General features: G+C 44.9%; 1 protein-coding gene across 1 annotated transcript in view; it reads left to right on the top strand.

The window, feature by feature from the left end:
* Window positions 1-15,165, top strand: part of DRC3 (dynein regulatory complex subunit 3) — a 162,001-nt gene that overhangs the window by 42,805 nt on the left and 104,031 nt on the right. The window contains exons 3-4 of the mRNA XM_078664218.1: window positions 6,520-6,636; window positions 9,369-9,535. Coding sequence (XP_078520344.1) covers window positions 6,520-6,636; window positions 9,369-9,535 — 284 coding nt within the window. The remainder of the gene's footprint in view (window positions 1-6,519; window positions 6,637-9,368; window positions 9,536-15,165) is intronic.

The following is a 15,165-nucleotide window of genomic DNA, read 5'->3' as shown; positions in this document are numbered from 1 at the left end:
TTGGGAATTTTACATATGGCAGTAAGTGCATGTGTTTGATTTGATTTGATTACAATAAACGTTAATTTTCCTAGAGAGAAAGATGAGGTTCCATATGAAAATAAAAAAAGATACAGAATGTGCTTTTCCTGTTTATACTCCAGGTCAACACCCCTAGTGTACCCAGTTGAAATAAAGTAAAGTAACGGTTGGTGTAAATATTTACATTTTGGAGCTCTTGCTCCAAAATTAAAATATTTCCACCGACCTTTACTTCACATGGGTACATTAGTGGTGTTTTCCTGGAGTGTAAACGGAAACAGCATATTCTAACTTTTTTTTAATAGTATTAGGGAGTATGTATGCAGGACCCCTGTCCCTCTATTTGTTGATAATCATTATAACAATATCCAGGTTTGCAGGTAAATGTATTACAAGATATTGACAATGAATCTCAAATTGGGAACCATTAGAATTAGGAATGCTACCGGCCATCTAGCTGTTGGAACTGCAGTTTCTTTTAACTATTTGTAATGTCAACATGTAGGCATACAATTACATATTCCTACATATCCCTACATCAATACTGTTTGTTTTGGTTTGTTGTGGTGGGAGGAGGATGGGAACAGATACATGAAACTTCAGACACAGAGTTCTCTAGTCTGTCTTGGCTTAGCTCAGTTTTGTTAATAAATGACATAGTGGCTCATAATGTTTGGTTGTGTGCTCTTTTATTATTCAGTCATTTATTTATACTTAGGGATATTCTCAATGGAATGAGGACTGTGAGTCAAAGAGACAGGAAGTGGTAATGCTTCAACTATTGGTCCTCTTCATTACACTGAGCCTTACTTTTCCTTGTCAGAAGTCTGGAGTTCCCTCTTTAGTATTACAAATGTATAGTGTTGTTACAGATTGGTTGTCCTTGGTATTACAGACTCGATGTGAGCTTGAAATTAGGGCTTGCTTCATACAGTCTTAATGGGAGTGAAGTACAGAAGGATCTCAAAACATTTGTAAAATCATGAGTCCTTATGGTTGCCATATTGCCGTTTTGGAGAAGGATAGAACAAAGACTATGGGTTGGTAGTCAGAGCATGACTCATAACATGTATTTGTAAGCGGCGACCATAGTAGACTACCTTGCGAATGTCCAACTGCCTTCCCTTACGAACGTACAGCAGGGGGACCTAGGGGCGCCTTTCACACAGGAGGAGATGCGCGAGGCTATTTTCGCCCTCTCCAATGGCAAATCACCTGGTCCAGATGGCCTACCAGCCGAATTTTTTAAAACGTGTTCAGACACGCTGATCCCGGAACTGCTTAAAATGTATAATGCCGCGATAGAAGACTCGGCACTCCCAGCTACGCTTAATGAAGCCAACCTGGTTTCACTTTTTAAACCCGGCAGGGACGAAACAAGCATGGGCTCCTACAGGCCTTTGGCTATGTTGAACACCGACTACAAAATTTTGACCTCTCTACTAGCCCGGCGCTTAGCCATAGAAGTCCCAACCTTGGTCCAAGCTGACCAAAATGGTTTTGTACAGGCGAGGAGCACCTCACGCAATATTCGCCGTCTCTTCCGAATACAGGAAGCCGCCATGTCACACTGGCCGAGATCGGGCTGTCTGGTCCTGGACCTTGAGAAGGCCTTTGACTCTGTGGAGTGGCCCTATCTGGGGGTGTTGCTGGACAGATTTGGCCTGGGTGACGCGTACGCAGAAATGGTTGGACTAATCTATCAATGGCCTAGTGTCAGAGTGCGGACGGGCAGGTTACTCTCGGAGGCGGTGCGGGTGCGCAGAGGCACCCGACAGGGTTGCCCCTTGTCACCCCTTCTCTTCTCTTTGGCTATTGAGCCCCTGGCAGCGCTGTTGCGGGCAAGGGGGGCGGGATGGGGAATCCCGCTGGCTGATGGTGTACACATAGTTTCGCTCTATGCAGACGACTTGCTTCTGTACGTGCGAGACCTTACTGTCGTGCCGGACGAACTGTCGGAAATTTTCCAGACATTCGAAAAAGTATCGGGACTTAAGGTCAATTGGGCTAAGTCCGGAGTGTATTCGTTCAGCCCGGACACGCAGGAATGCGACGTGAGCCTCGGAGGTGTCAGGCTTACTTGGTATCCTACCACCTTTAAATACCTTGGAGTACACATATACAGAGATGCGGAGAACATACTGGAGGGTAACCTGGTGCGTGCTATATCCTCTTTACGAGCCCAGATGGCATTCTGGAAGACACTGCCTCTAAACGTACCCAGTAGGATTGCACTTTCCAAAATGATAGCATTGCCTAGGCTGCTCTATCACTTCGCCAACATCCCACTATATGTCCCCGCAAAAATATTCCGAGACCTGGAATCAATGGTCCGCAATCTTATCTGGAATACTGGGCGCCCCCGAGTGGCTCTGACGAAACTCTACTCCCCAACTGCTGAAGGTGGGCTGGCAGTCCCTAACATGGAGCTGTATTACCTGGCGGCACAGCTACAATGGGTGACACACTGGCTGAGCGGCACGCACCTAGATGACACGGCCACCGCTACCTACACATGGACGCACACACAAATATGCACATCGTTCCATCCCTTGACTAAGGGACCCCGCCCACTGCCTCTACATGTAGCTGTGGCCCGCAAATGTTTCCTCCGCAGCCTGAAACTGACCCGGGAAGTTAGGCCCTATGCCCCCGCGCTTCCCCTATTGGGCACCCCCAGGAGCGGCGGAACAGTGACACCGCGCATTCTAGAGAGCTGGACTGCGGCTGGGGTGGAGACTATGGGCGACCTTTATGCAGATGGGGCCATGCTCCCATTCGAAGACCTGGCGGAGGGAACGGGTCTGCCGGCGGGGCAGTTCCTGCTCCATGCGTCTATGCTGAGAGCATACACGGAATCCTGGGGAGATGTTCGGGAAGAACCGCCGATACACCACCTAATACAGTACCTACATGTCATGGGCAACGGTTCCCACATCATCTGTTGGCTGGCGCAGGCCCTCCTCATGCACACGCAACGGTCCACACAACCGATACGGGACAAATGGGCGGCCCACCGAGGGAGGGCTTGGACGGACAAGGAGTGGACCATGATCCTAGCCTGCCCCATGAATATCCCACGCAACTCCCGCTTCCGAACCATTCAATTTTACATACTGCACCAGGCGTACTTATCACCAGACAGAATCAATAGATACTTCATGATCAACACCACTACCTGTCCCAGATGCGACCTGCTAGGCGCGGACATTTTGCACATGCTCTGGCATTGCCCCTCTCTAGCCACATATTGGGGGGAGGTGACGTCTCTCCTGACACGCAGTACTGGCCCAGGGCTGCCATACACATGGGAGGCTTGCATTCTAGGATTATATAAAAGGAATAAGCTAAATAAGACACAAGCCAGGTTCTGGGATCTAGGCCTCATCACAGCCAAGCGGTTACTCACCAAACACTGGAAGAAGAGGGAGCCACCGATCCCTAAATACTGGTATGCTTCCTTCACTAACTGGGCTAGGGCAGAAAGCGTGGCATTACATCGAGAGGAGATTGCGGGCTTAAGGCAATTCCCAATCACACAACTCTGGGATGGTATCATGAGATCCCTCCAGAAAGAGGGCGCGACCAGAGGATTCGTATAGGGATCACCACAAGCGAGGTGACGCAGACGGGATGGATGGGGAGACGTCAGGAACACAGATAGTGCGTCCACATCACGACACTCACACAATCGGAGCGCTGGGGATGTCGTGCTTACAGACCGGTGGGGACTGCCTCCTCCCCAGCCACCCTGACAACTGACAGATGACCATACCACACGTCCGACACGCTGGCCGGAAGTCCGGACAGCCACCCACACAAAGGCACAGCAGTACATGTCCTGTTACAATATCTTCCTGCCCACCTTTCACGGCGTCGCTGCCTTGGGTGCACTCTCCCTCCCCGCCCCCCTCCCACATGACCCCCCCCCGTTTAACTGTTCTGGATTCTTGTCTCCCGTACATAGCCTCCTTTTTCCTCACACACCTCATCCAGGAGGCACACTCGGACACCCGACCGGCTACGAGGACTGACGCGGGCCGTGTCTCCCCGACTCACAGACAGGCTATAACAGTTATCCGTTTGAAGCATCACACGACGTAGTGATAATCCGTGGGGCTCTGCCGTCCTTCATGGATGGAGTGACTCGCGGCGAGGATAGACCGCACACGTGTATCAGATACCTCTACACTACTGACACGCAGCCGAGGTCTATCCGTGACCGTTATGGGTTTCAGTACAATAGACACTGAAATGTTATTTGGAGACACGGCCAACGATGTGGGACACACCAATGAGAACCGTTCAGTTCACAGAGTTAAATTGTTTTCTTCCATTCTAATAAAATAAGACGTCCTTTACAGGCACAATTGAATTATGAGCACCTACACTACGAAGGATACCGTTAATGACCTATATTCCATGGTCATAGCTGTGGGAATGTATACCTGTCTCTTGCACCTTTCTATCCTTAAAATACATCGTAATGTTGTAGCCGGCCCTAAGGGTTGTAGGCTACGCTGTGTGTACTGCTTTGATGATTACTAATAAACGTCTTACAAAAAAAATAAAAAAAATAATAACATGTATTTGTAAGAGGGAAGATTAGATGGCAAACCTGGGTATATGAATGGGGTGATAAAAATTAGGTGTTTTAATAGAATGTTACTTTATATTCATAAATGTGTACAGCTTTATTTAATCTGGGGAAAGCATTTCAACTGTATGTTCAAAGAATAGTAGGCCAAAACGACTGCTTTAAAACTCTAATGCATATTATGGCATGGCATATTCTGACAGCAGCAAATGCTTGTTGGAAGAGATTATTCCTTTTGTTTATTTTTTGCCCTTATTTGAAGACTTGTGATTCCTAATCTAGCATGAGCATTGCAAATACTGTAAATGAGCGGAGAAGACAAGTAATATCTTCTCTCAAATCTTGGATGAGCACTTTCCTGCAGTTAAACTCTTTGTGAATTGTCTTACTCAAATCTCACACCATTCAGTAAACAAATGCCCACCACCAGATTTTGGCCTGGGGTGGTATGATGAGGTTGCGACAGTGGCAAGCTTTCTAAAATAATAACACAACACCTGTCTCCGTCCATTGGGATCTATTCTAGTTGTCCTATACTGTAGGGTAGCAAAGAATAGCTGTTCTCCTTACAGTGACTAATGCTAATTTAAGTTGCAATGATTCAGAAATTTAGTTTTTGCCCTGTCATTAATACTCAAAAGTTATCAAAAGTAACAAATTGTAAAATCCTCTTTAGTATCCATTTCCTTCATGGGAAAATCATTACAGTAAGTCATGTGTTTCCTGGCAGGCAATGAGATCTGTGAAAAAAATCACATAGCGAATTGATGCATTTGTTGCTTTCTAATAGGAAAAAAGAGAACACCCTCCCAATATCTTTCATGGTATTGCCAACACTTCTTCTATAGTTAAGAGAGGAACGGGCAACCAACAGCCACTGGAAGTTCCATCATGAAAACAGTGGTCCCCTTTAGCGAGTACAACTTACTGATCACTACACTACTGTTGTATGAAATGTATGTATCTTGTGAATTTTCCACACAGCAACTTTACCATTCCTTAGTAAGATTAAAGTCTCTCTGACTGTACAACCCATTTTGAAATCTGGCTATCCCTTTAAAATGTCCTGTATTCCATTAAAAGTAGTGAGAGATACACAACTCGCTTTGATAAGAGACCAGAGTAGCGGTAGATCAGTTCACTTGGCGTTGTGTCAATATTTATTAACTAGTGTTAAGTAAGTCTGAGGAGAGGCTGACACCTGGTAAACTGAAACAGAGAGCTATAGTCAGCTGTGGAACTCTCTCTGCTTCAGTCCACAGACCAATAAACAAGCCATATGAGTGTCACTGTGATAGTCCTCAAGCAGCTAAGTCTGAAAACTGGCTACTTTTAAATGATAAATGAAGTAAATTGGATTGTTTTCAATGATAACACCAGAATGCTGTGCATTGTTGTAGGGAGACCTCTGAACTTGATGGTAAAGCCATCCATAGTTTAAACAAACAGATGTCCATATGAGTGTCACTGTGATGGTCCTCCAGCAGCTAAGTCTGGAAACCGGCTAAATTTAAATGATAAATGAAGTAAATTGGATTTTGTTCAATGATTACACAAGAGTGCTATGCATTGTTGTAGGGAGACCTGTGAACTTGATGGTAAAACCAACCATAGTTTAAGCAAACATTACGTTTTCTACCTCCTGGGGAAGAGATTGACTGCTGCATACAATAGGGATGTATATAGAAGGAACCTAAAGTATTTATCACCATCTTGGGCCACTCCAGATTACATTCTGAATAAGAAAAAAGGTCAGGGGAGGTCAAAGATGACAGCTAGGGCCAAATCTGGCTAATGGTTGGTACCGTGCCCATCTCTGTTAGGGGATACCAATACCAGGAAATATGTAATGATCTAGGGTGGACTCCTGGACTTCATAGTATTGTTTCTTGTACTCCTAGATATCCTGAAGATCGACAACCTCTGGCAATTTAAGAACATCACAAAACTACAACTGGACAACAATGTCATTGAAAAGATTGAAGGTCTAGATACCCTGGTTAATCTGGTTTGGCTCGGTAAGATTTGAGTATGTGGTGTGCAGGACATCTGCCATTTATCATCCACTAGTATCATCATTGCAGGATAACATTATAGTCTGCGCATGTCTTAGTAGTAGTATTTTACTATGCGTGTATCTAAGTCCCTTTTTTTAAATTCTTTTCACTCTGACAGCAGAACTTGAATCTCAGGACCTCACCCTTTCTCAACAACAAGAAGCATGGTCTCTCTAACTGTCTGCGCTCTCTTACTGTTTAGAGATGTTTTCTCTCCCATGACTCACTATTTGGAGAATTTGCCATCCATTCCCTAATTAGTTGGAAAATGTGCCTCTTTACATATCTCCACACTCTCTGGTTTTAGAGTTAGTGTCTCTTGGTCCTTCTGCTATTTCAGTCGTTTTAGAATTCGCCTCTTGAGTCTGTGCCTTGTGTTACTTGTTGTACAGTTTGACTCTTTTGGCCACTCCATGGTCTTATTGGTTGTAGAGTTTTCCACTCTGCATTCTTATTCTCTCTCTTTCTAGTTGGGGAGTTTGTCTCTTTAGCTTTCTCCACTTTCTTACCAGCTTCCAGAGTTGGTCTATTGCATCTATTGCATCTGTCACTCTCTTTCCGGTTGCAGAGTTTGCCTCTCTTTGCTCCTCTACACTTACTGGTTGTATAGTTTGCCTTCTTGGTCCTTCTGCCCTTTTACTGACTACAGATATGCATGCCCTGGTCCCTCTACATTCTTAATTGTTTTAATGTTTGCCTCTTTAAATCCTTCTACACTGTTGCTGGTTGAACAGTTTGCCACTCATGGTCCCTCTCTGCAGGTAGAATGGGCCTTTCTTGGTTCTTCTTTACTTTTACTCGCTATAGTTAGCCTCTAACATAACTGAACATGTGTATTTGTGAAGCGCACACCTGTTTGGATCTCTGTGCTCTCTTAATGCCTGTAGAGTTGTCATCTTCTGGTTGTGGACCATGGCCTTCCCATATACTCCCCTCTGCCTGTAACTGCAGATACTGCCCTTACAGTAACTCTTCCTTTATCTGGCCATGACAATTTCACCATGTGCACCCTGACCGGACTCAAGACATTGGTGTACATAGCTCATTGAGCACAGCATTATGGTATAAGGGAATGGGGGGTGGGTGGTGGCATAGCTGCATGCTGTAGTGCCCATCGTCCAAGAAAAGTAGCTTCTTTATGATCACACCTTTGAAGGCAATGCTGGATATCATGGATTAGGGGTCAGCAAGGAGGGAGATTTTGAGTATGAAAGAGAGAAGACTGAATTTTCCTCTTTTTACTTGCATTGAAGTGATGGATATATCAAGGGGAGAACATGAGAAATGATGAAAAATCTATATTTCTGGCAAGCAATGTGTTGTTGTTCCTGAATAGGAACTGTTGGTCCTATTTGAAAGTGGGGTCACAGGATATTTTATGGCTTGGCATGCCATTTTTGTAAAGGATAATTGTCTGTGTGTTGACTTACAAGCATGAGACAAATAGGGCTGAGAGGGAGATGAACAAAATATGGCAGCTGGTATTATTACTCCATCATGAGCACAGGATATGAGTCATTATTAGCCACACCATTGTGAACGCCCCAGTACTTGAGCAGTTTGTATCATGTCCGTAAATACTGATACCCTAGAGTGCAACATTTACTACCTCTCAGTTATGACTCTCATGATCAGGGTAAAGGATAACCTGTTGTATCAAAGTTTGTACACCTGCTATTTTAGGACTTCTCTCATTCAGACCAGTTTCCCCTATTTACTTCTCACCATATTTTCCCTGGCAAATTGTGAATTTAGAACAAATGCCGACATGCAGTAATTTGTGCATTATTTGTAAACCTGAATCGCGATTGCAACAACAGCTGAGCTAGGCAAATGTGAGTAGAAGTACTGAAATAGAGTTGGCCAGTCAAGGGTGTCATTGACCGTGATCTGCTTCCCCTTATGTACTTTGTAAGGTGAGAGTACTGGATGAAGCAGAACAGTGTCACACAGTCCTTATGTAAGATGAATTAATGGTGGCACCAGAAGTGGAGTACTATTAACTTAAGTGGGCTGGTGAATGGGGACTTACTAGTGGGTCTTTCTGTTACTTAAATGCCGATACTTCATATTAGGTATGACTTTGTGGATGATTAAAAAGCCCAAGGGCACATTCAATAGTTGAATGACGCAGAAATCATGTAGAGGAGGTTTTAGTAAATAAATCATATTTAAAATAGGTCCTACAACTAGGAAAGGACAGTGGGTTGTGTGATGAATGAATGGGCAGAATAGATCACCTTGTGAGCCATCCAATATGCATATATAATAATAATAATAATAATAGGGGCATTTGTAGAGCGCTGAGTTACGCACACCGGCGTGTCCCCGCGCTGACAATGGGAGAGGCGGATAACAGGGAAATTTAGCTACCAGGCAGACCATTATCTGACAAAGAGGTAGGTTTTTAATTTAGCTCGAAACCTCGTTTCTGATGGTTCCAAGCGTAGGTCTACTGGGAGTTTATTCCAGTGGTTTGCCGCTAAATACCTAAAGGATCTGCCTCCCATACGAGCTTTCTTCACCTTAGGGATCCTCAGCAGTCCCCCACCCGCAGATCTGAGCGCACGGGCAGGTTCATAAACTTCGATCAGTTTCTGCAGTGATCTGTTGACAAATGATCATTCTTTTCTCAAGTACAATAATTCACTTCCCCTACTTTTACTTTGCTGTTCTTTTACATTTTCTTTCAGATTTGTCTTTCAATAACATTGAGAAGATTGGGGGTCTTGACGCCTTGGTTAAGCTGGAGGATCTAAGCTTGTACAACAACAGAATCTCTCTGATTGAGAATTTGGATACTCTGAAAAAACTACAAGTCTTATCCATTGGGAACAACAATCTAAAATCGTTGGAAAATGTAAGACTATTGCTTAATTTTTAATTCACAAATCTCTTTTGGTTTGCACATATCCATTCATCATGGAAGCTCTCTTTCAAATTATGAGTTTATTTTAAACACTACAAGAAGAGGTAGTCAAAGGAATCATGGTGTTGAGCCAGTGGTTCTGTGGAAAAATGTCGGTACCAAGAAGGACCATAGAAGGCAGAGTACCTTAGACCCACTTTCAAGGGTCCAGGACTGAACCCACATGCCCCTGCTGAATATAGTACCTTAAATCCTGGTGCGCGGTCCGGGCGACGTTGTTTTACTAGGCATTGCGTTGTCTAGTGTTGGTTCCAAGTAGGACCACAGAACGCAGAGTACCTTAGACCCACTTTGGAGAAGTGTGGCTCAATGGTTAGAGCGGCAGACCCTGATGCAGAGGTCTAGCCCGGGACCAGGGTTCAATTCCTTGCCTCGGCGGGTCTTTTTCTCAAAATTCCACGGACCTGATAATTCTCGCCTCGGTGCCTATTCCAATCATGGAGTCCCACTCTGCAACTCTGGGCAATAGCTTGCTTAATCTCCACAACGGCCCCCACAACGCTAAGGATGTCTGGCCTCCACCTTGGGGGTGCCCAGGAGTGGACACCTCACATGGAAAGCCAGGATGGGTTCCACAGCGGTATTCGTACAAGCGCCTTGGGCCCCTTGTGGGTGAGTAGTGCGCTATACAAGTATCAATTTACATTTACTTTCAAAGGTCCAGGACTGGGGTGACATCACTTGACAGATCAGACTCACAGATGGCAGAGTTCAGATGCTGGAGCAGGTGAGGTGGAAGTCTTTTGTGTCCTAGAGACTTCCGAAAGCAGGGGGCAAGTTAGCAAGCACTTGGAGTCACTTTGGTTCTAGGTTGGAGAGATGCCAGTCCAGTCCTTCTCACTACCAGGCAAGGAAGGCACCAAGTCAGCACAGCTGAGCAAGAGTTCAGCAGAGTGACTGTCCGTTCAGCAGCACAGCAGTCCTTCTTCCCAGTGGAGTATCCACAGGTCCAGAAGTGTACTGAAGTGGTGGGGTCTGAGATCCAGTATTTATACTTTGGTGCTCTGGTTCTGGAAGGGGGAGAAGCTTCTAGACCAGTGGTCTTCAAACCTTTTAATCCCCCCATGTTAACAAAAAACATTGTTGGGCCCCCCTCAGAATTTTAAAACAAATATTCCTTTAAATTGGCAATGTTTAAATATGTATAGACTTATTTAAACATTGCAGTTACGTTTTGTTAACCTTTGAAAAATGCAATCAAATATATAATTGGCAAACATACTATGTTGGTCAGCCAGTCCTAACATGTAACAGTTTCCATAGTGTTATTATCAGACATGGTGGTGGGGATTTTGAAGAATATTTGGAGTCCCTTCCCTTTTGACACATACTCGCAGCTAGGATATAAATGGCAAAATATGTTAATGATGGCTCATTAAAGAGCAGCTTACTGCCGCTCATTTGTTTTCCACTTAAAACAAAACACTGTTATTAGTATAGTACTTCTTTTGGCCTGAGTCTGGCAGCCTCCTGGGATAACCAAACCAGTTTGCAGACCCCTGTTCTAGACAGTGGCTTTAAAGTGCAAGAAATCCCCCTCCACCCCTGCCCTGGCTCCAAGTTGACTGGAATGACAATACAGGGTCATTAGACCTATTGTGTGGGGACAGGGTACAGCTTATTCAGGTGCTATTGGGGCTGTGCTTAGCTCCGCCCCTCCCCCCAAGCCAGTTAATGACCCATTAAGGCCCATCAAGTCACACCTAAGCTCTCACTGTGTGTGGCTGTGTAGAGGGCATACACAAGGCCCAACTGTCATCCACCCCAGACGTGTATTCAGAGACAGACAGAAGGAACAGAATGGTTAAAGTAAGAAAATGGCAAATTTCTAAAAGTGTGTGTACCAACGACAATGGTAACCCTACTCACTCGTAACCAGGATATCAATTATACAACAGCAAACAATGGTTCCAGTGGTCTGTGTATAAAATAATTGATAATTATGAAGCTCAATGGCATATATTCATGGGAGTGAATTGTCAGAGAGAGAATCAAGATCATACACACCATGGGTTGCAAAAAGTTATTTTACTTAATTTATGCACTTTGCATAGTGAAGTCTAATAGACAGTGTTCTCAGTGTCCCAAGTGAATTAGAACCTAAAAAAGGTGATAGTTTTGTGACATACAAAAGATTTCAATTTGTACAAGACAACCACAGGTATGTATGAACAACATATTAGCAGCTTTCTAACAAAATAATAGGGTCTGGAAAAGTTGTTCGTTTGAAATACGTTGACGAACCACTTTTCCAGCCCCTATTATTTTGTTCAGAAAGTTGCTAACCAATTGTGGACAAGCCAATGTAAACATGCCTCTCTACTGGCCAGCTGTAAGTCCAGATCGCCATTCCACCCATGCCCCCCATATATCATTAAAAAAGCTGCTACAATATTCAACCATATTTTACATAAGTTGATGAATGCATCACTGGAGACAGCGATAGTCCTGCAGGCCTGGAAGCAGGCTTTGCTTCTAGCTTTCCTAAAAATAGCTTATTTGGGACCCTAAGGTGCATAGCCATTTTCAGCCTATCTCCCTGCTTCCAGCTTCTGTAGCTTCTGTCACAATGCTAGAGAAATGGGCAAACCTCCAAATTTCAGTTTTTATGGAAAATAATAACTTGCTCCGTGATACTCAGTCGGGTTTCTGTGCAGGACATAGCATGGAATCCGCTCTGTTGGAGTTCGCTGAATTCATTAAGGTCAATCTTGACCAGGGCTTGTTAACCATGAATGTTCTTCTTGATTTGTCAGCTGCCTCGATATGGTCTCCCACTCTTTCCTCTTAAATAGATCATGGTATGTGGGTATACAAGGTTCAGCTTGGGCTTGGATGTGGTATTATCTGGAGGACCACTTACAAAGATTTTTTTTTACTTCCCCTTACATCTGCAGTCAAACCACTTGATTGTGGGGTACCTCAGGGCTCTGCCCCGAGCCCAGCGCGTTTTAATATTTACTTAGCTCCTTTGGCCAAGCTAGTGGAGGCATGGGGCATAAGGATCATCTCTTACGCAGATGATACGCAGTTGATGCTCTCATTCCAGGACAAAGAGGTGGGTGCATTGACAGCATTTAAGGGATGCCTGAGACCTGTCAGCGATTGGATGAATGCAAGTTGTCCTAAGTTAAACAATGATAAAACAGAGATTCTTTTTTTGGGCCATAAACATCATCCTGATGTCCTCAACTGGTGTCCCCCGGAGCTCGACCCTCCCCTGCCCCCCGCAGCGGAAGATGATTCACCTGATCCCGGTGGAGAGTCGTAAATCTGTCATCCATGTCCTGGTAGCATCAAAACAAGACTTTGCCAACAGCCTGTACTCGGCGTTACCATCCTATCTGCTTCATTGACTGCAAAATATTCAGAATGCTGCAGCCCGGCTGATGTTGAAGTTACTGGCCCGTGCGTCTGTCATGGCTTCCCTGCGCAATCTTTATTGGCTGCCTATTGTTAGCTGGATCAAATGTAAAGCCCTAATAATCGCCTACAGAGCAAACAATCATAAAGGCCCCGGCTATCTGAGAAAAAGACTGCTTCCCTATCATCAGGTGAGAGCACTTCACTCCAATGAACAAAAACATTTAAATGGAGAAAGGAGTGGGCCTAACGGCTAGGGCGGTCGACCTCCAATCTGGGTAACCGGGTTTGAGTCTCGGCAAGGACGCGCAACATCCTGTGATTCTAGGCAAATCACCGAATCTCCCTGTGCCTAACAAAAATTAATGTGTCCTCATGTGATGCAACTGGTGCTCTTGTAAAGCGCTGTGATACCCTATACCTTCAGGTCAAGTTCATGCTATATAAAACTCCATAGAAAAAAAATATCCTGAGGATCAGTAAGGCAAGAAGAGGTGGCTGCTCCTTTTCCTACTTAACCGCTAAACTCTGGCATACTTTGCCTTCAGCCCTTCGCCTCACACCCTCTAAAACAGTTTTCCATAAACTCTTGAAAACATACCTGTTTGACAAGTAGGTTATGTGTCTTTTGAGGATAAACAGGTAGCAGGATGGTGGCTAACTGGACAGGGAGGGAATTGTGGAACATGAGACAAAGAAAACAAAACAGGAGAGGTGGAAGGAATGAACATAATGCTATATTATGTAAGTTTGCTGGTGAAACATGTATGTCCCTGTAGGAACTCTTCAAAGCCAGAGGGGTTCTAGACAAAATGGTGTAGGGAAAAGGAGCAACAAAGAGGTTCAGCTGTGTAAATATGGGATTGGTGTGGATCTAGAGAAGAAAAGGATGAACAGTGCATTGGGTTATAAGAAATGAATTATCAACATTTCTGGTTAGGAAATCCTAAACTTGATTTCAAACCTGCATGTTCAGCCTCCCAACTCATGCCGCAGACCTGTTGGATCTCATCTTTTCTGTGGAGATCCTATTTTCCTCCCCTTTTAGTCAGATCATTTTGGATTGCAGTTCAATATTTTATTTTCTCCATCACTGGATCAGAATCCTGACCCTTCCCAAAATGAACCATGAAGCAATTACGGTGGATACCTTTAACACATTAAAAAGTACCTAGACCAGAATGATCGTATATTGTTGCAAGAGTAACTTCATTGTGCATAGCAGTTTTTTTTTTTTTTGTTAAAAACTTTTATTGAGCAACAAAAACATGTGTACAGAGATGGGCCCACAACCGCACGGGCCGGCCGCTAGGATCAGAGCATAATATGAGAGAAAACAGTGGTCGCCACTCCGGCTGTCCGGCACAAACTTAACACAAAATGTCGCTTACATTATGGAACAGGATAAGACAATTTTCTTATTTTAAAGCACACCAAAACGACAAACATAAACACCAAGGCGGAGGAGTAATACACCGAGAGTCAGCCCTGGAGGGGTGGGAAACTCACTAATCAGGAACATGAAGGCACAATCAGTAGGACCAGTTAAGGCGGGGGGACAGCGGGGAGGTCAATCAAGCCAAAGAACAGTACGTGAAATTTCAGGAACATCGACCTAGGGTGAGAAGAGAACATCAGGGGCCTCCACCAGGGGAGGAGCACAAATGTCTCCGCGATAGGCGTTCCACTGACACCAGATCTTCGTCCATGCCCTAGGTCTGCCCCTAGCTGTGTAGACGGTTTTTTCGCGGAACATAGACCAGTCCATGTTCTCTTCCCACACAGAAACAGTGGGGGGCCTGTGGGAGCCCCAAAGTTGCGCTATGTCTCGCTTCGCAACCATATACCCCAGGGTCGCCCATCTGGATTGGGCCCTCGAACAGTCGGTAGGTTCCCACACATTCAACAAGCATCTCCGGGCCTCCGGCACCAGTGCAATTCCAGTCACGTCAGCCATCACCGCAAGCACCGCAGTCCAATAGGCAGCCACCCTAGGACACTCCCAAATAATGTGAAGGAACGTAGCACTCATCCCACACCCACGCTTGCATAGGCCATCCGGGGAAAAACCCATCGCAACCAAACGAGGACCAGTAACATACACCCGGTGGAGGATCTTGAGCTGAACCAGACGGAGACGGGCAGGAATGGCAACCTCCTTCGGAGAAGATAACGCCGATTGCCAATCCTCATCATCT

Source organism: Lissotriton helveticus, chromosome 10, assembly GCF_964261635.1.
Source record: "Lissotriton helveticus chromosome 10, aLisHel1.1, whole genome shotgun sequence".
NCBI classification, from domain to species: Eukaryota; Metazoa; Chordata; class Amphibia; order Caudata; family Salamandridae; genus Lissotriton; species Lissotriton helveticus.
This window is presented reverse-complemented; position numbering and strand designations above follow the sequence as displayed.